Genomic DNA, 25,620 nt, shown 5'->3' on the forward strand with positions numbered 1-25,620 from the left:
GCATGCCAGGCAGGGCAGCACTGAGAGTTGTGGTCTTGGCAGGTAAACACCAGGCTAGTCCTTACTTCCTGACCTTCTCCTCAGCCTATACGCCCATGGAAACTACTCATTCCCCTATGGCACAGTGCTTTTGTGGCCAGCTCCTCACTGCGGTGGCATTTTTCTTTTCCAGCTGAGAATAATGACCGCAGTGAGAGACCCCCGCCACCAAGGCAGGCAGCCTTTTCTCAGGGGTCTCTGACTCCAGTCTGTGAGGGGTGCCTGGGCTGCTGAGCACCTCACTCCCAGCTCAGCCCTACACCATTACCACTGGGCCCTGGCTTCACTGGGAAATTTCAATCTTGAAACTGGGGATGAAGTTTCGTCCCAGGGCTCAATTACAGTAAGAGGGTGGGCTTGTACTTTCCCAGCTCTCACCAGCTGACACTGTCTATTATAGGAGGCCCCAGAAAGAAGACAGGTCACAGGACAAGTGTTTGTGGACAAGCAGGTCACACTGGCAGGCTCAGACCCCCACCTCTCCCAAAAAGACCCCACACCTTAGAGTTAACCCAAGGGATAGACGGTTGTGCTTCTAAGAGGCATTTCAGCTGGTGGAGCTGAAAAATGGTGCACGGTGGGTGGAGAGGTCACCTGAAGACTTTCGTCAAAACCTTCCCCTAGGAGTTAGCCTTGCAGAGCTTCCCTTCCTGCCCCATGATGGGCCAGCACCTGAAAAAAAGGCTAATACATTTTCCCAGGATTCCACAAGCCACAGTAGTGTCCGTGCTTCCCAGCATTACCTGGGTCCTCAGGAGACAGATGATGCTAAGGGAGACCCCTGGGACTGCTAAAGGAATTGATTCCCTCAGGGTATTGCCTTTGATCACACCCAAGTAATGATGCTGTGATGCTGACACCTATGGGGCAGCCACTGGGTGCCAGGCACTATCTAAGCACTTCACATATGCCAACTCATCGAAGCGTCACAGCAATCCATTGAGATCAACGGGATTATTATCTCCATTTTACAGATGAAAAAACTGAAGCACCCAGGCAGTAAGTGCCCAGGGTCACTCAGCTAGGAGGACAGAGCTGGAGCGCACACCCCAGGCCGTCTGGTTCCAGAATCTAAGTCCTTAACCCTTACACATGCTGCCCAGAGCAGAACCTAAGGCACTGGAATCAGGCATCTCCAGGTTTAATATTTGATTCTCTTCTTCACTAGCTGGGGAGCCTTGGCAAATTCTTCTATCACTCAATCTGTTTCCTCTGCTGGAAAATGGCATTAATTATCAATATGTATCTCAAAGAAGCAAATGAGGTAACATACAAATGAGCCCAGCACAGTGTCTGTTCAACAGCATGTGTGTAGTAAATGAGTTCCCCTTTCCCTCTCTCCTCCAGTAGAGCATCAAAATGAACAATAAAGACACTTTCATGAATGGACCCAAGCAATGTAGGGTCACCTACTAGGCATAGTTGGGCATTGGTGAAAATCCTGTTTGTTCATCTCTATTTTGGTCCCTGGAATCTATACTGATGCTGCAAGGGCATCCCAAGGTCTTATTCTAGAAAGTGTGCCCACAGCCCAGCCCTGGTCTCCCAGGGTCATACCCTGCAGGTATTGGATGATGCTAAGGTTTTGGGCCTTGGAGATTGCCTTCAGCACACAGAAGGTGGGCTCCTTCCAAAAGGAGCAGCTGTGCTCCCGAAGACACATCGTGGCAATCACGAGAGACTGGAGCTCGTTTCCAGAGAGAAGTCCCTCCAGACCCTGAGCCTCACCGCAAATGTTGAGCAACATCTGGAAAAAAAAGCCAAAGAGACTCTGGTTAGGAAGCCTCCTTCCTGTGATGAATTTGTTCCCTAATTTTCCATGTCTCAGCGGGAAGGATGGGGTTATATGTGGTCACCCTCTGCCCCAGACCAGGGAGGTTCAATGCCATTTCCTCAGAAGGGCCTCCATTTATACTCTACTATAAGTCAGGTCCCCTTGTCCTTATTTCCCAGCACATCTCTCACTTTTCCATCAGAGCACTTAAAAAATTGGACACTGATCATTTATTCACGCGATCGCTCTCCCCATTTAACTTCTCTATCTCTCTGTCATCTCTGTGAGAGACCGTGGGTCCGGCACAGTGACGAACCCAAGAGGAGTTCTCTACATTTTGTGGAATGAAATAAGGAAACCCTGAGGAACTCTGATGTGGTATCACTGTGGCTCACATTCTGTCCATACATGGAGAGGACCAGGAAGACAGGGCTGCACTAATTCCCTGCAGAGCACATAGAAGCCACACAGTAAAGACTTAAGTACCCAGTACTGTGTCCTGGTCACCACTTAAAATATGATTTATGTGTAGGCAAATGACACCTAAATTTCTAACAAATGCAGCTCATGGACAACCCACCATAAGTGGAATCTGCCAGAACTCATGAGATACCCTCTGGTAAAGATGATTCTGGCTTGAGAATTGGTCTAAAATGGATGGAGATGTGGACGTGCATGTTCAATGGACAGCTGCCCTGGCAATTCCCAAATGGTCCTAAGTACCTGCTCTGTGCAAGACCCTGGCCAAGGCACAAAGATGAGTAAGATACACAGTCCCCCCACCAGAGAGGCAGGAGGAGTTTTCTGGAGAATGCAGCATCCCAAAAGCTGAGAAAGCAGAACTTGTCAGTAAGCGGGCAGGGGAGAGAGGTGAGAAGTTATGTTAAAAGTCGCTGCTGGTCAGAGAGGATAGGAAAGATGGGTAATGACATGAGGACATAGCATGTGATGCTTAGTGGCCTGAGATGGCCTCTGAGAGGAGAGACGGAGGTGACCGCACAGAGTGGTTAAATGCCTTTCTGTGAGCAGACTCAGGAGCCAGATTCCCAGGGTTCCAATCCCAGCCCAGACCCACCACCTCTGTGACCCTGGACTCATGTTTACTCACCGTACCTTAGATCACAAAACCACACACATCCTGTGGTGGAAGAGAAGGCTCGGGGTGGTGACAGACGTGAGGTTATGGCATAAGGATGGGTACATAGCAAGTACTTAGAAAATGTTGGCTACAGTTATGCAAGTGGGGCTTAGCATATTTGTTCTCAGAGGTGCAGGGGCCAGAGACAGGAGGTTCCAGATGTCCGGGAGGGTCGGCAGGACCTTAGAACACAGACTGGAGGACAAGGAGCTGGTGTGGCCAAGTGGAGGAGGAGGAGCACACCATTCTGGGAGAGAACAAGGGCAATACAAGGATACAATGAGATGGAGAGAAACTCCATCTTCCAAATGTGTGGGATTCCCCGGCATTTGCAGAGCCTGGGGGAAAGGGGTGAGCTGGGCCCTCCAGGAGAATAGAGGAGCTTCAGAACTAGGGGGAGAGAGATGAAAGGAGGTTGGAGAAGCAGAGCTCGGTCTCGGCCCAGGGGAGTCCAGCCCTCCTCCCACTCACCTGCACAAACATCCTCTGAACTTGAACTTCACTCTCAAAATGCTCATCCTTTTCCAGAGGAAAGACAAAGAAGAGGTAAAGGCACTGGAGGAGCAGGGCTGGGAGCCCAGATTCAGCAACTCTGCCCAGCGTCTCCTGCAAGGGAAGAGCAGACGTGACCCAGGGCCTCAGGGCCAGGCAGAGCACGGCTCCAGACCCAGACCAGAGAGGTCAGCTAGTGCGGCTGTTTTAGCCACGAACGTGGGTAAGTCACATCCTCTCTCTGGGCAACGCATTCTCAATTAAGACTGGAGGCAATCATAGGGCCCACTGGGATGGCTGTAAAGATTAAGTTTATATAAAGTGTGTATTATGTGCTCGATAAACATTATATCTTTTACACGATAGATAGATGACAGGAAGGAAGGAAAGGAGGGAGAGCAGGAGGGTGGGACTGGTGCAGAGCAGAAATCAAGGGCTTTCCTGGCAATCACACCTCTGATTTTGGTGGGTTTCCTCCTGATGAGGGAACTGGAAACTCAGTAGGGAAGAGGTGGTTGAGAACAAGTACAAACAACTGAATTAAGGACGTGCTCAGGGCCCTTTGCATCCCTTCGTCCAGACTTAAGACCTCATCATGACCAAAACAGCCCTATAGGTGAGGATCAATAATCCCGAGAGCCACACCGCAGCTAAACAGCCCCAGGGCTGCCAGACAGAGAGGAGACAGGGAGTTGGCAGAGAGGGACCAGCCTGAGTGTGAAGCTTCCCAGGGCCTTTCTTCACAGGCTCTGCACTGGGATTACTGTGGCTGTAGCCTCCACATGTGTGTGTGCACACATACATGACCGTGAGAGAGCACATGCGTGGTTATTAAAAATTATATTGTCCATGCAATTTCCCACCGGACTGACTAATCTCACAGACATGGTGGGTAAATTAGAAAAGAGAAAAGAAGAATGTACAGCCTGGGCCAGCAGCAGGAGTGTAATGCAGGCCACTAGTCCCTCAAAGCTTCCACTGCAGGTAGTGTCTGCCCGCATATTGGACACGTGGCCCTGCATGACTGCACTCAGGGTGGCTCTCCCTGTCCTCCAAACTGCACTGCCTCCCCAGAAGGCCACCTGCTTACTCTCTCACTGCTTTGGGGGCAGACTCCTCGCAGCAGAAAACAAGGCTTTAGGTTACTTTTTACTACTCAGACTGAAAACAGTCCTCCTCCAGGGGCTGAAAAGCCCCCACTCTGTGCTCCAGGCCACTGTCCCTGATGGTGGTCCAGGCAGTTTACATGGAAGAAAAGTCAGATGGTCCTCCCGCCGGTGAACAACTGTTCGCTGTGCTCCTCTCTCACCTCCTGGCACTGTCTCCAAATGCCTGTCTGATGCCTCTGTTCACCATTAGACAGAGGGCAGCCACCACCCCAGCCTGGTTCCCTGCTGTTCCTAGTCTGGGCACCAGGACACTCACAGTGGGCAGCCTCGCGAGATGGAGGAGCCTCTGGGCCTGCCCTGCACAGGGCCTCGGCCACTGCTGCTGATGGCCACAGCTCCCAGGGACTGTCCTGCCTGAGAGGACACCAGTCATCAGCAAACCACTCAAGGTCCCTGCTTCGTGGTGGGAGGCCGTGACTGCAGCCAGGATGGGGCCTGGGTGGGAAGGGAAGGCGGAGCGGTCGCTTCCGTCTCTGGGGAGGCATGGGGCAGGTGCCGACGGGCCTTGCTCCTTTAGTCTGAATTTAGCAGGGGTAGTAAAGGGCAGTGGCTCAGAGCACAGAGTCAGACAGACGACAGCTGCATATCACGGGCGAGCCTGACTTCTCGTCACCAGTGCAGCATCCCTGTAATCTGACTCATAGGGTTTGGGGAGGATTAATTAGTACAATGCATGGGATGCACCCAGCCTCACCCTGACACACAGGAAGTACAGTCCATACACATCAGTCATTGTTGATCCTCACACTAACCCTAGAATGGAGGCATTATTATCCCCAATTTTAGAATTAACAACACAACAGAGATGCAAAGAGGTCAAATTATTTGCTCAAGCTTACACACAGCTTGTCAACTGAAAAGGCAGGATGTGAATATGAATTTCAGACTCTGAAGTCCACGTTCTATATCCGAGGGGAAGTAGGGAAGGAAAAATGATAAATCAGTTTCATGAAAATAAAGACACCCTTGAGACATGCCACTGCCCTGAGCTGGGACGTCCCTCTGTACACAGGTGAGAAGCACCCAGGCTGGGCCACTGGGGCCTGGAACTTACCGAATCTGTCCCCGTGAGCACGTACACTGACTTCAGGAGCAGGTAGCCATCCTGCTCTGCATCCGCATCTCCCTTCCACCGCAGCAACTGCCCGGCTGCCACCCGCGCTTGCTCTGGCAAGAGTGGGGGAAAGGGGAGAAAGGGTCACCAGCAGGGCAGTGTGGTGGCCTGGTCACCCAGCTTCCCTCCACTTGGGCCCCTCTCTCCATGAGATGTGCCTTAACGTCTTTAGGGAACTTCTGCCTCTTGCCCTCCCAACAATGACACCTGCATCTGTAGCAAACATTTCACACTCTGCCACATGAATCTCCTTGGAGGATAGCCTTTATCATACCACCCTCCCTGTTCAACAACCGTCAATGGCTCCCTATTGCTAAATAATAATAACAAGCTCCTCGGCAATTGGACTTGCCACAATCCAGTGTCTTTTCCCCACTTCCTGTATCACACAGCCCCTTTGGTCACAGGGATTCCTGCAATCTACACCATGCTCAAGCCATTCATTCCCCCTGGAATTCCCTCCTGCCCTCAGTCTCATAGCCCAGCCTCTGTGGTCCAGCTCCCTGAGTGGAAGGATGCAAGTCAGGAGACCTGCAGCAGGAAACATGCTTGGCTTTGGTTTCTGTGTGTCTGTGTGTGTATGTATGTGTGTGTGTTTGTGTCCCTCCCAGGAGCAGAAGAGTTTCCCAAGTCCCTCTTCTCTTCCCTCTTCTAGCCTTTTCCTTTGCTCTCCAGGGTATTCAGTGCAGAACCTGGCCTTCCGTGGGCTTTCGAAGTCACTACTCTAACTCCTCTAGAAAGCAGAGAGGGGCTTAGCCGGAGTCCTGGGAGGGGTCTATAGAGCTGTTTTGCTTACTGTGAAGTTCTCCAGGACCACTCTTCTCTTACCTGCAGGCTTTCCCACCAGTGCCTTCTGTATTTCTTGGGCAAGTTGGTTGGAAACATCTTCAGCCAGCCTTTGGAGACTGGGAAAGCAGATGATCCCCACGGAGTGTTCCCAGGCCTGAAGTGCAACATGCAGGATTCGCTCAGAGATGTCAAAGCTACAAAGCAAGGCATCAGAATCACCTCCTTCCCTCCCTGCCAGCCCAAACCAATGGCTCAACTCGCTTTCCCAGGTGCATCTGAAGGCCACTGAATCACCTACCCTCCAGCTTCCACTGTCTCCCTACACTAGTGCCTATGAATTCTTCAACTTCCTGCTGAGCTCCAAACACCTCCAACTGGCCCCTGGACGTCTCCCCTGAACTCGTGCTCCTGAAACATCAAACACACGTAACTGAATCCACTGCCTTCCCCCCAGACCTGCTGCATCTTGCCTCAGTGAATGGCCCTACCAGGCACCCACCTGCCCTAGTGGGAAATTCCAAGAGTGATTCTCTACATCCCGCGTCCCTCCCCTTCCTCACCATCAATTGCTGTGTCTCACTGATTCTCCTCTTACACACTTGTCAAACCTCATGCAGATATCTTAGTTTTAGTCATGCAAGTATTTCCTTCAGATAAATTCTAAAAAGTGGAATTGTAGGATTAAAAAAGTAGGATTTTCAATCAAAAGAGTGGGGTTTTTTTCTTATTTTAGTGATTTGGTACCTATTACTAACTACTAACTCACTCTCCAGAAATAATTTACCAGATTAGCCTCCAAGGGCTCCATGGAAAAGGGCTGATTTCTCTCCACCCATGCCTACATCAAGCACTGTGGTGCTTTTTCATCTTAAATGAGAAAACTTATAGAAGAAAAAATATCTCATTTCAATTGCAATCTTTGGATAACTAGAGTGGATGAATGCTTTTCATGCCTCTTGAATTGTCCGTTTTTGCTCTTAGCCTATTATCCTATTGGAGTTTTCACTATTTTTTTATTTATTTTAAAAATCTCTTTATATATAAAAATCATTAACCGTTGGTCTATAATACTATCTCAATTTTTCCGAATTTGTCATTTCATCTTTAAATTTGGTGTTGTTTGGTTTTGCTGTACAGAAATCTGAAATTCCTATGAAATGAAATTTCTCAGTCCATTCCTTTGCTTTCTGGATTTAGTTCCAAGCTTAGGAAATCCTTTCCCAGTCCAAGTTTTTGTCATTGTTTTTAATCTCCTATTTCTTTTTAATTTCCTTAAAATCCTTTCTTATCTGTCCCTTTAATCTCTATCCCATCTGCTCATCTTTTTCCTCAGACGTTTTCCCCTTATTGTTTAGGATACTGTTTAATAGAAGTCTTTTACAGTTCTGCTTGGGATGCCAGACTCTTTTCAAAATTTCCTCCCAGTTTCCGTAGTAATCCTATCCCTAGATCTGCTTTTCATGCAAGCCTTTTCCCTTTGTTCTCCCTTCTTGTCACAGGCTGAGTACAGAGTGGAGTGACTGTCCTCGGCCCCAGACTTGAGTTCCTGGCAATTCCTGGTCCCAGGTTCCCACCAGGAAGGTAAGCTGTTGTGCCAATTAGTGGCCTCTATGAAATGTAATTTTGCTGGACTCCTGTCTACTGCTCCCACTCACCAGCCATATTAAATTATGTTCCTGCCCAAAGGCCTGACCAAGTTTTTTAAGCTGAGATCCTCCTTCTAGAAAGGGTGAGAAACACATAAAATTTCCAAAGGGAAATCATTTTCAATATGTTTCCTTGCAATTGATACTACATTTGTTTAAAAGTAAAAACCTTTAAAACTCTTCTCTATATGAAAAGACACCATATACAAAATGAGGAGGCAAACCACAGATTGGGAGAAAATATCTGCAATGCATATAACTGACAAAGGAATGGTATTTAGACTCCTATAAATTAATAAGAAAACAATCCAATTTTTAAAAAATGGGCAAATGAAACAAGTAACTTATTGAAAGATAAATGGCAAATTACTAATTATCAGGAAAATGCAAACTATAACTGCAAGGAGATATTTTATACTTTTCTGGTTAGTAAAAATGAAAAATCTGACAATATCAAATGTGGGTGAAGGTGAGGAAACATGAAACCCCTATACTCTATGATGGAGTGTCACTTAGAAGAACCTCTTTGAAGAAGCATTTAATGTAATCCAATAAAGTTAAAGGGGCACACATCCAAAAACCCACCAATTCCAATCCTTGATATAGTCCCTAGAGAAATGTTGGCACGCATGCACAAGGAGACGTGAACAAGAAATATTCATGCAGCGTTATTTTTGATTGGGAAAAACAATGTTCATCAATAGGATAATGAATGAACAATTTGTGACATATCTATATAAGGATATCATATAGAACTGAAAAAGAAAAAGAAATAGAGCTGTATCAATATGGATAAATCCCCAAAATAGAATGTTGTGGAAAAAGCAAATTGCAACAGTATATTACAGTATGAGTCTACAAAAACCTGTGAGACTATGTATAAATTACACAATAATATTACTTATGGTTATAAAAATATACCCATATTACTGTATAATTTACATATAGTCTCACAGGTATTTTAGAATGATACTGTAATATACTTCTGTAACTTGCTGTCTCTCTATATATCATTTCCCACAGAGCATGATAATTCAGCAGGTTGGGAGTTACCATTGGAGGAGGGTGGAAGGGGAATGAGCTCTAGAATTCATGCACAGGTGACTTTAGTTTATCTGAATGCTTCATTTCTTTTATATGGGTGGTGAGTACTTGGGTATCCTGATTTGAACAAAACTTTGTATCTGAAATACTTAAAAATTTTCTGCCCTATAAACAAACATAGTCGCACCTTTCCTTTGTAAATAAAAAAGCAGTACGTCAGAACTTTGCTAGAACTACAAAAATACTAGGTGAATGTTAAACACTGTTATACATAGTAGACCTTCACCAAATATTTGATAAGCAAACACATGATTACGAGACCCACAGTGTGCAGAACGATGGCCGAATGTGTTGCGGAGCGCTGGTTTTGTGCCAAATGCTGGGCCAGGCACTGACATGCATTGTTTCCACTAATCTGCATAGGGATTGGGATTATTATTATTCCCACTTTACAGAAACAGAGGCTGAGCCATAGGGTAACCCTAGAGAACCAGTTAAGCAGCAGAGTAAAGAGCTGAGTTATCTCACACATACCCAACTAGCATGTGCATGTCTAAGAAATGTACGGCTACCACCTGGAAACCAGCTGTCACCTGGAAACGTTAATCTCTGGAGAGATAAAGTCAGTCCTTCTGGCTGGGAATTTCAGTGGTAACATTATTTCCCTCCCCAGGACTGATATCATATCTGCTATGATATCTTCCTAACAAATTCCTGTGCCTCCGCCCTGCAGTGGCAAACCCCTCAAAGACCAATTTGCAGGCAGTTGACTCAGAGGCATCGAGACCATCTTCGAGCAGTGGGGCTCCAGTAGGCGCTCTGCAATAAAGCAAATCGGGCCACTGTGAGTTGAACGGTAATTGTACGCTCAGCCAGATTCTCCCAAGGCTCACACTCCTTCCTGGGACCAAGATGGCTACTTCTGGAGGCCCCATTAACTCTTTCAGGCCACTGGGGTGCTGTTTGATGCACAGAGGCAATCATTTACTGAATGGTACCGTGGAGACCCCAAAGAGTTAAGGCAGCTTTTGAAAGGACCTAATTTTTTTCCCAAACTGGGATTTTCATGCTGGGAGAATATTGCTCAATATTTTTAAAAACTTTCATTTACTTATATCCTCTAAACTGCACCATCATGCCTCGTGGCCGTCCCCTCACATGGAAGAAAGAGAAAGAAAATGGTGCTCTGGTCTCCAGAGCATAACATAAGGAAGACAGAAGCTCTAGAGGAGATAGGAGAAAACCCCAGCTTTGAATGACAGAGAATCTGGTTAGTTTTCAAGTGTGACTGCATTATTACTATTTCTTCATTGCCTCAGAGTTTGGTGGTTTGGCCTTTAAGTGAACTCAAAACATTTCAGAGATTTTACATGAGTTTCCCCTGATAGTGTGACACAATTAATTCTCTCCTTTGTAAACAGAAAAAAAAAAAAAAAGTGATGCATCAAAACTTTACTAACATAACACAAATATTGTTCCCCTGAGAAGGGAATAAACCATATTGCAGGCCCCACTCTGAAGTGGGTTAGAGTCAGGGATGGACAAGAAGGGGTATTTACCCTCACCACCCCCTCTGGATACCACACTTGGAAATAACTGTTGGTCATCCTTGTTATTATATTTAATGTTACTTCTCTCTCTTCCATAGTCAGTTGGGTCCATGCTGGGTTTGTATGAGAATAATTGACCACACCCAATGGTATAAACTCTGTACCACTGGCCAGGCAGTTAGCCTAAGAGTAGCTATACACACCTGTGTACATGCACATGTACACACACACACACACACAAATACACTCATCTCCAAGTACAACTGATTTAGTGTTAATTCCAATCCCTCCACACTAGGAAATAAATGGATTCCTGTCCATGTTACCTACTGTTCTGATTATCTATTGCTGTATAACAAACTGGACCCAAATTGCGTGGCTTAAAATAACAGCAATCATTTATTTTTCTCATGGATCTGCAATTTGGGCAGGGCTCAGCAGGAACAGCTTTTCTCTGCTTCACTCAGCTGGGGCAGCGAACAAGGGCTAAGAGATCCATTTGCAAGATGGCACACTCACATGGCTGGCAAGTTGTGCTGGCTTTCAGCAGCAAGTGCAGCTGCAAGGTCAGTGGCTTTGGTTTCTCTCCACATAGGCTTTTACTCTGGGCTGCTTGGGCTTCCTCACAACATGGAAGCAGGGTTCTAAGCGTGAGTATTTCAAGTGACAGAGAGAAGCTACAAGTCTCTCGAGGCCTGAGCCCAGAAATGTCATTTTTGCCCTATTCCATTAGTCAAGCCATCACAAACCCATCCAGATTCAAGGGGAGGGGACATAGATGTCACCTCTTGAAGGGAGCAGTGTGAACCCATCCGCAGTATCTCTAATCTACCACATCCACAGATTCCCTCTTTTTCCCATGTAGCCCCACCCCCCAGGTTGTCTGTCCCAGACAGTGAGGAATTTTACACTAATTTCTAAGGATTCCCTGTCTCGCTGCCTGCTTTCTCGCAAAGTACATATTCTAAGAACAATCTTCAACAACTACATCTGGAGCTCTAGCTTTCTCCATCTATTATTAGCCAATATCTCTATGCAACGAGAGGACCCAAGTGGTCCCCTTTCCCCCAAAGCAAACTCAACTGAAGGCCAACAGGACCTACCCATGCTTGCTAGCAGAATGCCTTCTTCTCTTGGTGTAAGATCTTATGATAGGAAGGGTTCTAGAAAGACCAAAGCCCAAGGCTCTTGGCAGAGAAAGAGTAGCAGTCAGTTGAATCCTTCCTGCAAGCACTGCTCTGCACTCTGGGAAGTCATTGGCTTTGTGCTGCTTCCTGTGTGATGCAATAAAACCTCCTCCTTGTCTGCAACATCCTGGAGTCAGCTATCCAAACAGCACATGTGCAGGGGGTGGCATTCTTTTTGTATGAAAGGGGACATAGGTACGAGCCAGGCAAAGCCATTGCCCAGTGAGTCATGAGATAGGGAAAGAAACCAGATGTGCTCCGTTCTATGAACCTCAGCACTGCCCGAGGGGACGCAATGGTTAACAACACGAGCCTGGGTGGACTGCCCAGGTTAAGTTCTGCTCCGCACTAACAGCTGGCTGACCTTGGCCAAGTTATGCAACATCTCTAAACCTCCCTTTCCTCATTTATAAAGCTGGGATAAAAATACACCTACTTCACAGGGTTATTAAAAGGGCTTGTAAGCATGGAACAAAATGCCTGGCTTAGTTAGAGCTTGGTGAATATTACTACCTATCATCAGTGAAAATAACCACTTGCCCTGGCTTTGACCTAGGAAGGGGAGTGATGGAGCTTGGTAGAGGAGGAGAGCCTGCAGATCCCAGTGAGAACTTCATTTCTGACTCATCCCCTCAGGGCAGCTCCCTGCTGGGATTCCAGTGCCCTGAGACTCCTTATCACCAAGACAGTCACCAAAATGTTGAGTGGGTTTACTCCTTAACAACCCTGCAGTGTTTCTTCAACTTGGGAGGCAGTGGGGTTAGAATTTACTATAGAACCAACCAAGCCCCTCTTTGTATTTTCCTCATAGTTGATGCAGATTTATGTATAAACAATGACAGGATAAGGGAGAAGTTCATCCCCTGCTGTGTGTTTGGAGAAATCAGATGTGAGAGAAAGCCAAAGAGGCTAAAGGGAAGTTCTTTGGGAAGAACATGCCAAAGAAGCAGCTCTGAGGGAGTCTGCCTCACAAGACAGTGCCTATTGTTGTATCTCAAGACTCACTAGGTCAAGGCAGGTGACATCCCCTGAGGTGGGGCATGCACCGCTGCCAACCTTCGCCAGAGCTCTAACTACACATGGACCACCCCGTTCATGTTGGGTCTGACTGACAAAGAGTCTGGGCAAGTTAGGCAAGATCCCACAACCCAGGGACATAGCCTTTCCCAAGCAGAACTTAGTCAGAACTTAATAAGAACAACAGGTTTGTAAACATATAGGCCTCAATAAAAGATATAGATTTTAAGAAAATGATAAAAAGCCTGTAATAATCTGCCTCTACAGGGTTCATCAGAGGTGGGCTCCAGGGATCCAAAACATAGCAGATTTTGTCAGCAGTTTGGGGACTTGTGGTGACAGGATCTCAAACTGCACATGTGCAGTCAGTTTCCAGGAGGTTGGTGGAAAGGTGATGGGGATCATGTCTGCTTTCCATGTGCTGTGGACCTTACAATCCTCATCTGATCTCACCCTCACAGTCTCCCAGCGAATTGGTATTGATTCCACTTTACAGATAAGGAAACTGAGGCTCAGTAATATTTAGTAGCTTGCTCAAGGATGCACAGCTAATAAGCAATGGAGCTGGGACTGGAGCCCTACTGTTTGACTTGAAAGCCCATGTATTCAGCAATAGGGCTATTGTTCCTCCTGTTACCAGGAAATGGTTTGGGAAACATGGACCAATACCAAGGTTCAGTTATAATAGGAACAGCTTGCTATCCATGAGGTCAGTGCCTACAGGGTCATGTAACATAAATGAGTGATATGGGTTGGGTGAAAGATGTTAGGGAGTGGGGGACTAGGGTAAACTGAGAGACCAAGACCATCTTCTGTTTAAAAGAGGTGCCCCTAACCATCTCCATCCAATTATCGGTATTACAGCTACAAATATTTTCAAGAGAAATCTGAAATCTGAGTCTCACCTGAAAACTTTCCACTTTGAAAAAATGGCACTAATTCATTTTTAACCCCTACAAGCCAAACAGAACACATTCTGGGTGCTAGTCAGTTATCCTCTGCTCTGGACAGATGCAGGTAAAACCTCTATCTGTCTTCCTTACTTTCATAGCACCAGGCCCTAGAACAGAGTATAGGAGCTCAATAAATATTTGTACAACAAATGAATGAATTCTCAAATCAACAATCTGGAGAGAGGCAAGGAAGTATCAAGCCCTGGCTCTCAGATGCAGAGTCCTTTCATCAGAGCTAGGGCTGCCCAGAGGGGTGGAAAAGATACAGTGCAATGGCTGGACCGCATATGCCTTCCCAGTGATTTGGGGGGGAGGGCAGCAGGCGATGCTCACATTTTTCCTTTTATAAGGCAAATTTGATCTGAGAACTGGGTGAGACAAAGCTACATCCCAGAAGCTGGGGTCATTAGAGCAGGGATGGCTGGGAAGGAGAAACCTGGCCCTCTCTCCTTATCTAGTTCCTCTTTTCCAGTATGTTCCTTATGCCCCAGTTATCCAATCTGTGAAATGGGTTGGATGGAGTATACAAATCTGAAACATGGAGAAAAACAATGAATTCACGGACAATAAGTTACTTGGCAATTTTTTACAGAAAGGCACGCTTAAGTATTCCATGCATCCTATAAATATGATCTCAAGAAAATTCTGAGTCATCTTTGGAAATCCTTAAGTATTCCTGGTTAATAACTGAGATGAAACATATTAACAAAGGGGTTTCCCAATAAAAACCTGCAAAGATTCCATCTGTTCTAGTTTACTTTCAAATGTGAAAAGTATCTCATATTCTCCGTACTTTGAATGTAGGTACATGGTTTTTGTAATAATAACCCAAAATCAATAGTCAAGCAAAAACTAAGTCTTCATAAAAAGATGCATTTCCAACTCTACAGTTAAACTTCAATATTTTCAGCTATAAGGCAGACCTCACTGGCAGGAGCTTTATTCCAAGACAATAAAGGAAATCCCTTGTACCCAAACTGTCACCAGCTGCCACTAGTCAGAGTGCCAGCCCAGTGGACAGGCTGGACTTCTCTTGTGTGTCTGCAACCAGGGGAGGGAGCACTGCTTTGCTGCTCCCATGGATTACACTTCAGTTTGCATTATTGGCACAATTTATGTTCCGGCTCTCCCGGGCCCTGGTGTTGGCATTACTGGTGTTTGAGGTTACCAGCCACCCTGCCACTCACATGTCAGGACACAGATGCCTTTCTAGCTCCCGAACGTACAGGTTTCTCCTCTGGCTCCCAAGCTGGGATTGAAAATATCATTGTTAAACAATATCATTTTTTTAAACTAAAGAGACAATGGTACTGAAGAGCCAACTGTCCATCCTTTCTAAGCCCATCCTCACCCGGGAGATGAGCCTTGCTTGCTATCTTTATTAAATAGCACACACTCTCCTCTAAGCAACCAGTCAGAGACCACTTGTGATGATATTAAAACTACTGACTCCAGCTTCCAGTCATCCCAGAAGTGTCCCCAGAGTGCTGTATCATCTTTTTACAGTTTCAAAAATGAGAACACCAACCTTTAGGAATAGTGGGAGAAGATTCAACAGGCTCTTCTGATGATCAGCTGGGCTCCTGGGAGCCAACTGCTGGTATTCCAGAAACTTCCTTTCTAGCATCTCCCAGAGGGCAGTGGGGCCAGGGGTCTGCCCTCCCGGTGGGAAATCAGGCTGAGCAACATCAGGCTGGCCTTTATTTTCAGAACCTGGATCCTCAGCTCTGTCTTCAGCCTCTGAGACCTCTTTCGCCTCCATGCCTCAGCAAAGCAGATCTGAATTCAGAACAAAGAAGAAAAATGAACAGTCCTGTCACAACACTTTCTGATGAAACTGATTGTGGGACAAGGTACCATCCTCATTCAGTCCAGTTCCTGTTGCAGATGGTTCCTCTAAGAATCTGAAACTGACTAAAATAAGGAACACTTCTGAAAAAAGAGATTCCAATTTAGATGTGACTCATATTGACAATCTAACGTTTGCCAGGCACCATCCTGGGCTCTTTACACAGACTCTGTCACGAAAGAGATGGGCATTCTTATTTTTTCTATGTAAGTAAGGAAACTGGCTGAACCAAAAGGCACCAGGGTAGTGAGACATCCAGTTGAAATGCAAACCTTTAACACCAAAGCCTGTTTTTTGATTATCTGACACTGCTCCTCTTTAAAAAGGCTGAGTAAATAGAATAGACGTGTAAATGTCCCACCAATATTTGTAGAGGCATGTAATTCTGTATCTTCTATTTTAACTTCCTTCTACCACATGAGATGAAAAGGATGTAAATTCTTCATTCTCAGCAACATTCGCTTCACACTCAATATTTTTAGAGGAATTTGTCCTCAAAATGACTCTTTAAACCCCCAAGTTAACTTAAAAGAACTTCTCTGTTAGTGCACACAAAAGTAATGTGTACAAGCCGGGGACCCAGGGTCAGTAGGCGTGAGGATAGGGACGTACACCATGAAACTAGCCAAAGGCTGATTTACCAGATAGGTAACCTTGAGAAGGTACCTTTATTTGTGTCCTTGACTTTTCAATTGTCATACTCTGTAGCCATGTCAGGACTGACTCACAGAACAGCAAAGGTTTGCCGGTTGTTTTTTTGTCAGGAGTGCAAGAAACTCCCAGCAGGGACCAGAGTGTCCAGGTTCCCTGAAAGAAGCCTTCCCAGGCCACGATGTCACCACATAGGAGTCCATCCCGGCATCCTGCCAGCAACTGACAGCCACCAGTCAAGGGACAGCAAACAGACAGATGGACATGGAGGTGGGTCTCCCGGTGTTTTGCTCTGGGCTAAGCAGCTGCGGAGGTGTGTCATGCTTTATTTTTAGCCCAAACACACACCCCTTGCAGGCTAGAATGGGCGTTAACTAAGGGTCACATGGCCAGATGAGTCATCCCTCTTTGGAACATTCTCACCCTTTAGGTACAAAACTCCATGAGTCCCTGGCCCTTTTTCTATCACACATGCTTATTGCTCTCAGACTTCATTTGCAGAAGTCATTTTCTTATACAAAAGCCATGTATGGTCAGCATTGAAAATTGGGAAGAAAAAAAATATATCAGGAAGAATATCAAGGCCTATATCCAGAAAAATGACTGTTGATATTCAGGCTTTTATCTACGAATATACTGTTTAATGATATTGTTGAAGCAAACTTTTTATCTGTACTTTTGCTTTTTTTGGTTGGTTGTCTGGGACTTGGTGCGGGTTTATTTGTTTCCATTTTGGGGTTGACCCTCAGGGACAGGTGGCGGGGTGCCTCACATTTCTCAGTCTCAGCATGGTCTCTTTCCTGACCAGGACCAGGTTCTTCTCTGGCACTGATGGTTTATTCATTCTTCCCTTGGCTCTTCATCCCCCAGTCCTGTCTTCCCCACCTCACCCAGCCCACCTGCTTGATAGCACGAGTCCTTATAAAACATGGCACAAGAACATGATTCCTGAATGCATCATTTTAAGTTCCCCAAACGACCTTCTGCATCTTTTCTCAGCTTACTGTCTCACTCAACATTATGACCTCAGACCCAAGCACGTGGTTCTGTATTTGTAAACCTCATTTCTTCTAACCGCTGCTCCGTGTTACACAGTGGGCATCACGTGCCTATTTGATTTGTTTGCTCCGCAGTAGATGGCTAGATTGCCTGAGACTTCTCAGACTGCCCTCCATCCTGTCCTGGACATTCCCACGAGACTCCCCTCATGGGGCTGCACGTGACTGGCTCTGGGTATAAACACCAAAGTGGGAGTGCTGAGTCAAGGGTGTATGTCTCTCAGTTCAACCAAGTACCATCAACTAAGATGCCTCCAGAAAGCTGGCACCAGGCCACACTCCCCCCACAGGCTCCTCTACCATCTTCTCTATACCCCTGCTTAACATCACCCTGCTTTCTAATGTTTGCTGATCTGATTGAAGTAAAGTGATCCCTCATTTTTTTTTTTTTTTTTTTTGGCTGCGTTGGGTCTTCGTTGCTGTGTGCAGGCTTTCTCTAGTTGCAGTGAGCAGGGGCTACTCTTCGTTGTGGTGCGTGGGCTTCTCATTGCAGTGGCTTCTCTTGTTGTGGAGCGCGGGCTCTAGGCACGCGGGCTTCAGTATTTGTGGCACATGAACTCAGTAGGTGTGGCTTGCGGGCTCTAGAGTGCAGCCTCAGTAGTTGTGGCGCACGAGCTTAGTTGCTCCACGGCATGTGGGATCTTCCCGGACCAGGGCTCAAACCCGTGTCCCCTGCATTGGCAGGCGGATTCTTAACCACTGCGCCACCAGGGAAGTCCCAATCCCTCATTTTAATTTGCTTCTCTCTCACTTACTAATGAGTCTGAGCATCTCTTTATATGACTCATAGCCTTTTGGATTTCCTCTTCTGAAAAATGATTACTCATAACCTTTGCTTATTTGTCCTTGCCTATCTTTTTCCTGTTGCTTTGAGAGAGTATAGTTTAGAAACTGATTCCTTGTTGCCTTTAAAAATAGCTAATATCTTCTCTCAATCCATTTTTTCCTCATAAATTAGTTCATAACTTTTTTTATGTCACAGAAAAGTATTGTGAATATTTCCCATGTTGCTAAAGATCCTCTACATCTTCATTTTTAATGGTGTGTGGTGGCTGTAGAACCATGTTGATCCTTTATTTAACTAATCCCCTACATTTAGGCATTTAAGTCATTTCCAATGCTTCACTACTATAAACAACACTGTGATGATAGGCCTCGTGTCCAAGCCTTTCCATATATTCATGATTAAATACTAGATTGCAATACATTCCTAAAAGGAAATAGCTTGGTCTAAAGAGTGGTAAAAATGTTAGGCTCTGGACACGTATTTCCAAACAGCTTCTCCCAAAACACCTCATCAATGTACAGTCTTCTTATCAAGCATGTACCTGAGTCCACACTTCCTTAGTTACCATTTTTTAATTCTTGCTGATTTAATGGGTAAAAAGCAATGGCATCTAACAGGCACATGAGAAGATGCTCACCATCGCTAATCATCATGGAAATGCAAATCAAATCCACAAATGAGATATCACCTCACACCTGTCAGAATGGCTATCATCAAAAAGAACACAAATAACAAATGTTGGCCTGGATGTGGAGAAAAGTGAACCCTCGTAGACTGTTGGTGGAAATGTAAATTGGTGCAGCCACTGTGGAAAACAGTATGGAGGTTTCTCAAAAAACTAAAAATAGAACTACCTTATGACCCAGCAATTCCACTCCTGGGTATATATCCAAAAAAAAAAAAAAAAACCCACTAATTTGAAAAGACACATGCACCCCAATGTTCATAGCAGCATCATTTACAGTTGCCACGATATGGAAGCAACCTAAGTGTCCATCAACAGATGAATGGATAAAGAAGATACATATATACACAATGGAATACTACTCAGCCATAAATAAAGAACGAAATTTTGGCATTTGCAGCAACATGGATGGACTTGGAGGGCATTGTGCTAAGTGAAATAAGTCAGACAGAAAAAGACAAATCCTGTATGCTATCACTTATATGTAGAATCTAAAAAATAAAACAAATTAGTGAATATAACAAAAAAAGAAGCAAACTCATAGATACAGAGAACAAACTAGTGGTTACCAGTGGGGACAGGAAGGAGGGAAGGGCAATATAGGGGTAGGGGAGTAAGAGGTACAAACTATTAGGTATAAAATAAGCTACAAGGATATATTGTACAACACGGGAAATATAGCCAATATTTTGTGAGAACTATAAATGGAGTATGACCTTTAAAAATTGTGAATCACTCTATTGTACACCTGTAACTTATATAATTAAAAAAATTTTTTAATTAGAAAAAAAAACAATGGCATCTTTGTTGCATCTCACTACATATTTTGTTGGATGCGTTTCTGTCTGTCTGCTGCTCAGTGTCCTTCCGGACTCCCCACAGCAGTTTTCTGGTTTCAGATAGATGCCACATGTTCTCATTTCAAAAGTTTACTGTAGAAGATCTCAGCTATTCCCTGGCATTAATTACCCCTGAGAGCCACATATCCACTAAATGTTAGCTCTGTGAAAGAAGACCACTGCACCTTTATCAGGGGTTGGCACAGAGTAGATGCTCAATAAAATGTTACCATATACATGAATAAATGAATGAATGAACCTATATGCTGATGGCACCCAAATCTCTCGCTATATATAGCCCAGACTCCTCTTCTAAATAAGTTCTCTTTCTACTTGGATTCCCCCCAGACTCCGAAAGTCATTATGTCTCATTCAGACCGACATTCCCATCATCAACAGAGCCAGCCCAAGTCCAGCACGGACATCCCAACACACAGGATGGTGGCTGGAGCCAAGCTAAACTTGTTTCTATCACATAAACGTCATTTTGGGGCTATACCAGCAGGTGCTACTAACTGATTCATTCAATAAAATGAATCAGAGGGCCTGCTAACACACCATGTTTCTAGGATAAGCAGGTGAGAAGACAAAGTGAGTGTTGGGTCACAAGACACGAAAATGTGTTCCTAGGGAACACAGCTGGACACCCAGGGGAAATATCAGAGCCCCTCAGATCTCCTCTGAAGTTAAGAAGCCATGTTTACTGAAGTGAGACGTTTGAATCATGTTCCCTTGAAAAGATAGATTTTTGAAAAACAAGAATTTCTAACAAAATGGGATCCGTGAATCCCGTGGAGAAGTTGTATGACTCAGATGTCAAGCTGTGGCCATCCCCTCTCCTGTCCTTCTGTAGGCCTGCTTTGGTTTTGTTTGTAAAAGGAAGGACATGGGGAGTAGCCTCTCAGGGCTGCATAAAGAATGGCAAGAAGAAACCATTCTAATTCACTTGTTATCAAAAGTGTGTTCTTACCTCTGTAAACAGGTGCAGGCACCAGCACAGACTCTGGAGCCAGGCTGTTCCAGTTTGAATCCAATGGGCTTAGACCAAGTGACAAAACCTGTCCCAGCCTCAGTGTCCTCATTTGTCAAATGGGCTAATAATGGGACCCCTCAGGGAATAAAGTCAGTGCTCTGGGACGGCATTTATTGGAGCCTCCTTTGTACGGGCATTTACCTGCATCCCTTCACTTAATCTTCCTTCCATCCAGCAATGTCAAATCTATCAGCCTTTGTCTGCAGATGGTACTAAGGCTCGGAGCAGAGAAGTGACCTGCCCAGGGTCCCATTGTGAGTCAGTAGCTAAAGCAGAGTCTACCCTCGGTCTGTAGACAGCACTGCACACCGGAGACTGAACTCAAAAAAGGGCTTGCTTGGAGCCCAGGGAGGAGGGAGGGGCTTAGCCAGGTACCACACTAAAAAGTGTTTTGGATAAGTAGAAGTTTGGGGAGGGGTGAAGGGAAAGATGGCCTTGGCAGGATGAGAGGTCTGGCGGCTGCTAGGGGTCCCAGGGGTCTCCAGGGAAAGACAAGGCCCTGCTCTGTGCCGGCAAGCTGTTTCCCAGTTTGGGTCAGGCTCAGGGCATGTGGCACGTAGCCCAGTTTAGTCATGGCTCCTCTGCATGCCCAACCAGGCCGACTAGAGGCCCTGCCTTTCTGCAGCCTGGCACAGCAGCGAGAGACAGGCAGCTGTGCAGGTACCTGCCCACTCACTCAGCCCCCAGGCAGAGGGGAGCTGCAGGCCAGAATGGGAGTCACAGGACTGGAGTCCAGTCCCAGCTTGGCTGCTGTACTGCCTTAACCAAGTTACTTCCCCTCTCTGAGTCTAAGTTTCTTCTCATTGAAATGGCCCTGGTGATCTCAGTTCCACCCTCTGGGCTTTACGCACTGACCACAGAGGAGATGCAGGCCAGTGAGTCAGTGCAGAGTGGCTGGAGAGGTGCCTGAGTGCACTGAGAGCCTGTGGGTTGTGTGTGGTGAGGGGCGCGGGCCAGGTGCTCCCCTGTCTGTGCACTGTGCGCAGGGAGCCAGGTGACAAGTCTGCAGTGACCTGAGAGGGGGGATTCCCTATGACCGGGGCTGGAAGTGGCCATGCGGGCCCCCGGGGTTGGGGGTCACTGCCCATCCTCTCTCCCAGCCCACCTATCCTGCACAGATCCATAGCATCGTCCGAGCTCTGCTTTGTAATATCTCAGAAGCAAAACATCCAGGCCATCCTGCCCACAGCTGCTGCACTGGAGGGCAACATCTGGAGCCTGAAGAATCAGCTGGGTTACTGATGTTTGGGCGCTAAACCCACATTTGATTGACTGTCTCATCCCTGACTTCCTGTGGGGTGATTTGCCAATGGGTAAAAGTCTCAGGATATGAGATGTGATTCAGCAGCCCTTGGGGCTAAGATGCAAGGAAGCTATTCTGGAGGAAACGGAGCAAGAAGTTGTGTGGAGCCACCCTCCAACGGGGCAGGTCAGAGGAAACCTGGGACTCAGTGCATTCTGTGGGGAAGCTCAGACCTAGTGACAAAGAGTTGCTATGATAAAATTCAAGATTGAAGTCCCCCCCTTTTCTTGTCTGCATATATGACTATCACCCTTTCTGGATTGTACACACCCAGTGCAGAGGCATACCTCTTTGCCATCCGTATCACAGGCATGGTCCCCAGGCCCAGGAGCTGGGGGAGCCTCTAAACCAGATGATACAGAACAGAAGGGCAACTTCCCATGTATGGCTGTAAATGACCTGTTTTCCTTTCCATTCAAAAGTCAGTTCCTCACTGTATGTCAGCAGATCCAAACGCTCTTGCTCCTGTGTCAGTTCTCTCAGAAAAAAAATAACAAAGCCAATCTTCTTCCAAAAACATGTGCAAGGTGGGGCTCGGCCTTGCTTCCTTCTTCCCCACCATTACACATTAACAAGAGAGCTTACAAGTTAAAAGTTAAAAAAAAGCAAGTGAAAAGGGGGAGGGGTGGGCAGAAGTTGCAATAATGTGGATGCTCTGTTCACTCCACAGCCTACTGTAGTTAATCAGAAGCACTGAGGCGGACAAGAACATTAGCATTAGAGAAATGTAGATTAAAGCCACACTGAGATACCAGGACACACCTATTAGAATGTCTTTTAAAAACAAACAAAATCCATAAGTGCTAACAAGGATGCATAGCAACCACAACTGTCACTCTCGCTGCTGTGAATGCAAGTGGTACGGCCACTTGGGAGGACAGTTTGGCAATTTCTGAGGAAGTTAAACATATACCCAACCATTACCTTCCTGGGTATTTACCCTAGGGAAGTAAAAGCTTAATGTTCATATAAAAACCTATACATGAATGTTTATAGTAGGTCTATCCATAGCTGCCAAAACCTGGAAACAACCCAAATATTTGTCAAGGGGTGAATGAATAAACAAACAGGTATCTCCATACACTGGGATGCTTCTCTTCAGTAAAAAGGAACACACTACTGACCCACGGCAACCCGGATGGGTCTCGAAGCCCTTATGCCGAGTGACAGGATCCAATCTTAAAAGGCTACGTACTGCCTTACCACATTTACATGATATTCTGGAAAAGGCAAAATTATAGGGACAGAAAATAGATTGGTGGTTGCCAGGGATTTCAGGTAGGAGGGTGGCTCCAAAGGGCAAAGGGGTGGTAGAAATGTTCTGTATCTTGACCTTGGTGGTGGTCACACAACTGTGTATGTGTGTCCAGAGGGCACACTAAGAAGGGTAAAATAGTCTGTAAATCACATGTCAATCAACCTGACATAAAAAAAACAAACATACTGAGGTGGAAAGAGCACCAGTAGAGAAGCTAGAGGCTAAGGGTTTAGTCCCTTCACCTGTTTCTACCCAGCACAAAAGGGTTACACCCACATGTTTAATTGTATAATAACTCCACTTGCTGAAAGCTTACTTTACTATGGCTCTGCATCCTGATCTCTTTATCATCTCACCTTCTCTTCACACAACACCCCATGAGGGCGCAAACAAACAGGGGCAGTATTTTACAGGTGCTGAAAGCTAGGCTCAGAGAGGGTCAGTCACTTCCCCAGATGGCCACGATGCAAGTTCTGTGTCTCTGACTGCAAAGCCAACGTGCTCCTCCTTAACCTCACCCCCTCCTTCCTCAGAAGGTCACTGGTTGGGGACAGGATCAAATCTCCTGTGAACAGAAGCCACACTCAGATAGGGGCTCACTTGGAGGCCCTCCCAGGCCTCAGTCTCTATGTTGGTCAAGGGTGGAGGCTGCACCCCAAGTTCCCATCCACTTTTCCATCCAATTAAAAATACTATACAGTTGACCCTTGAATAACGTGGGGAAAATCCCCGTGTAACTTATAGTCAGCCCTCCATATCCATGGTTCAGCATCGTGGATCCAACTAACCGTGGATGGTGTAGTATTTACACTGAAAAAATCCACATATAAGTGGACCCACACAGTTCAAACCCATGTTTTTCAAGCATCGACTGTATTTATTAAATGATCATTTTGTCAAATTGGCTGAAATAATAGACAAGATGGCTCAGTTATAAAAAGTAAAAGGATACCCCTCACAAAAGAGTCAAAAAATACTTGTATACCCATGTTTATAAGCATGATTATTTACAATAGCAAAAAGGTGGAAACGACCCTTGCTGTCTGTGGAGGGGCAAGAGGAGAAACAACAGAGCTCGTGTCAGAACCGCAGGAGGAGCTCTCTGCAGCCTGGGCGTGCCCGCTGGGTCTGCATCTCGCTCCTGAACAGCCGATGCACAGGAGAGACCTCGGCCCCACTTCTGAGCTTAGCAGCATGGCAATGTTAGATAAAGCCCGGCAGAGCCCTCCACCAGCCAGCCTTTCCCACGTACTTTGAATTCCACCCTCATTGCTTGAGTGGCTCCGTGCAGCAGGCACACGTTAGCCTTCACCTTCTTAGGAGCACATGGCACAGGAGTAGCCATACTTGGGGTTATGGATAAAAGATGCACCTTGCTATCTGTCTCTGCAGCTGAGAATAAATTGAAGAAAAAGTGGGCATGAAACTGTGGACAATGGGTCCCGAGACAAGGAAGTCGTCAGTAACATGCCGGTGTGAAGCGCCCGCCTGCCTCCCCTGCTCCTTCTACTGGGCCTGCTGCTCAAAGGGGGCTTCACTACCATCCCAACCTGATCTGCACAAACCAGACTAAAGAGCTAGATGAGGACCCTGAACAGCACCAAGCTCAGTGACAGCAGACAGACTCTCCAGACAGGAGAGGGCTGAGTGCAGGCATGATGAGAAATCACACTATAGCCGAGTCATGTAGGCTGACACAGTTAGACGTGGGGCTCTAGATAATGGGGAGATCTTGAAAGTCTGGAAAAGGAGAACAGTGTGATAAGCACAGATCTAGAAAGGTTATTCCTGGCTGGCATAAGCCAGGCCTAGAACAGGGAAAGACAAAAAGAAAGACAAGCCAGGGGCCTGACGCACACCCCACATGTAGGTGATGAGCACTCCAGTTAGAAGGTTCACCTTGGAAACAAGGAGGCAAAGGGACCTCTGAGATAATCCAAAGAGATGAAGAATCCACTTGATGAGTTTAGAAATAGAGCCATCATCACCAGCCCTGGCTGCACACCTTGGTCCCCAGAGATTACCACTTCATTGGTCTGGGTGGGCCCCAAGCAGGCGTGTTTTCTGCAAGGTCCCAGGTGATGCCTGTGTGTCCCCAGGAGAGGTGGGGGCCTGGGAAGATGTTGGAAGTCCCCGGAAGGGTGCCTTGCTAAAGAATCCCAGAGTGTGCAATGCCTAGAGAACTGAGGCCCAGAGAGGTGGGTGGCTCATCCAGCATCACAGTGCTGGTTAGGGAGAGAGTGAG

The 25,620-nt window shown here is 46.2% G+C and overlaps 1 protein-coding gene across 1 annotated transcript in view; it reads right to left on the reverse strand.

Annotated features, from left to right (window-relative positions):
- WDFY4 (WDFY family member 4) overlaps positions 1-16,486 on the reverse strand; it is a 250,641-nt gene extending 234,155 nt beyond the window's left edge. Inside the window, exons 1-6 of the mRNA XM_061196332.1 lie at positions 16,428-16,486; positions 15,441-15,691; positions 6,555-6,669; positions 5,667-5,779; positions 3,423-3,557; positions 1,597-1,786 (exon numbers count right to left, since the gene is read on the reverse strand). Coding sequence (XP_061052315.1) covers positions 1,597-1,786; positions 3,423-3,557; positions 5,667-5,779; positions 6,555-6,669; positions 15,441-15,674 — 787 coding nt within the window. The 5' untranslated portion in view covers positions 15,675-15,691; positions 16,428-16,486. The remainder of the gene's footprint in view (positions 1-1,596; positions 1,787-3,422; positions 3,558-5,666; positions 5,780-6,554; positions 6,670-15,440; positions 15,692-16,427) is intronic.
- Positions 16,487-25,620: the final 9,134 nt, after the last annotated feature.

This window comes from Eubalaena glacialis, chromosome 1 (assembly GCF_028564815.1).
Source record: "Eubalaena glacialis isolate mEubGla1 chromosome 1, mEubGla1.1.hap2.+ XY, whole genome shotgun sequence".
Classification (NCBI taxonomy): domain Eukaryota; kingdom Metazoa; phylum Chordata; class Mammalia; order Artiodactyla; family Balaenidae; genus Eubalaena; species Eubalaena glacialis.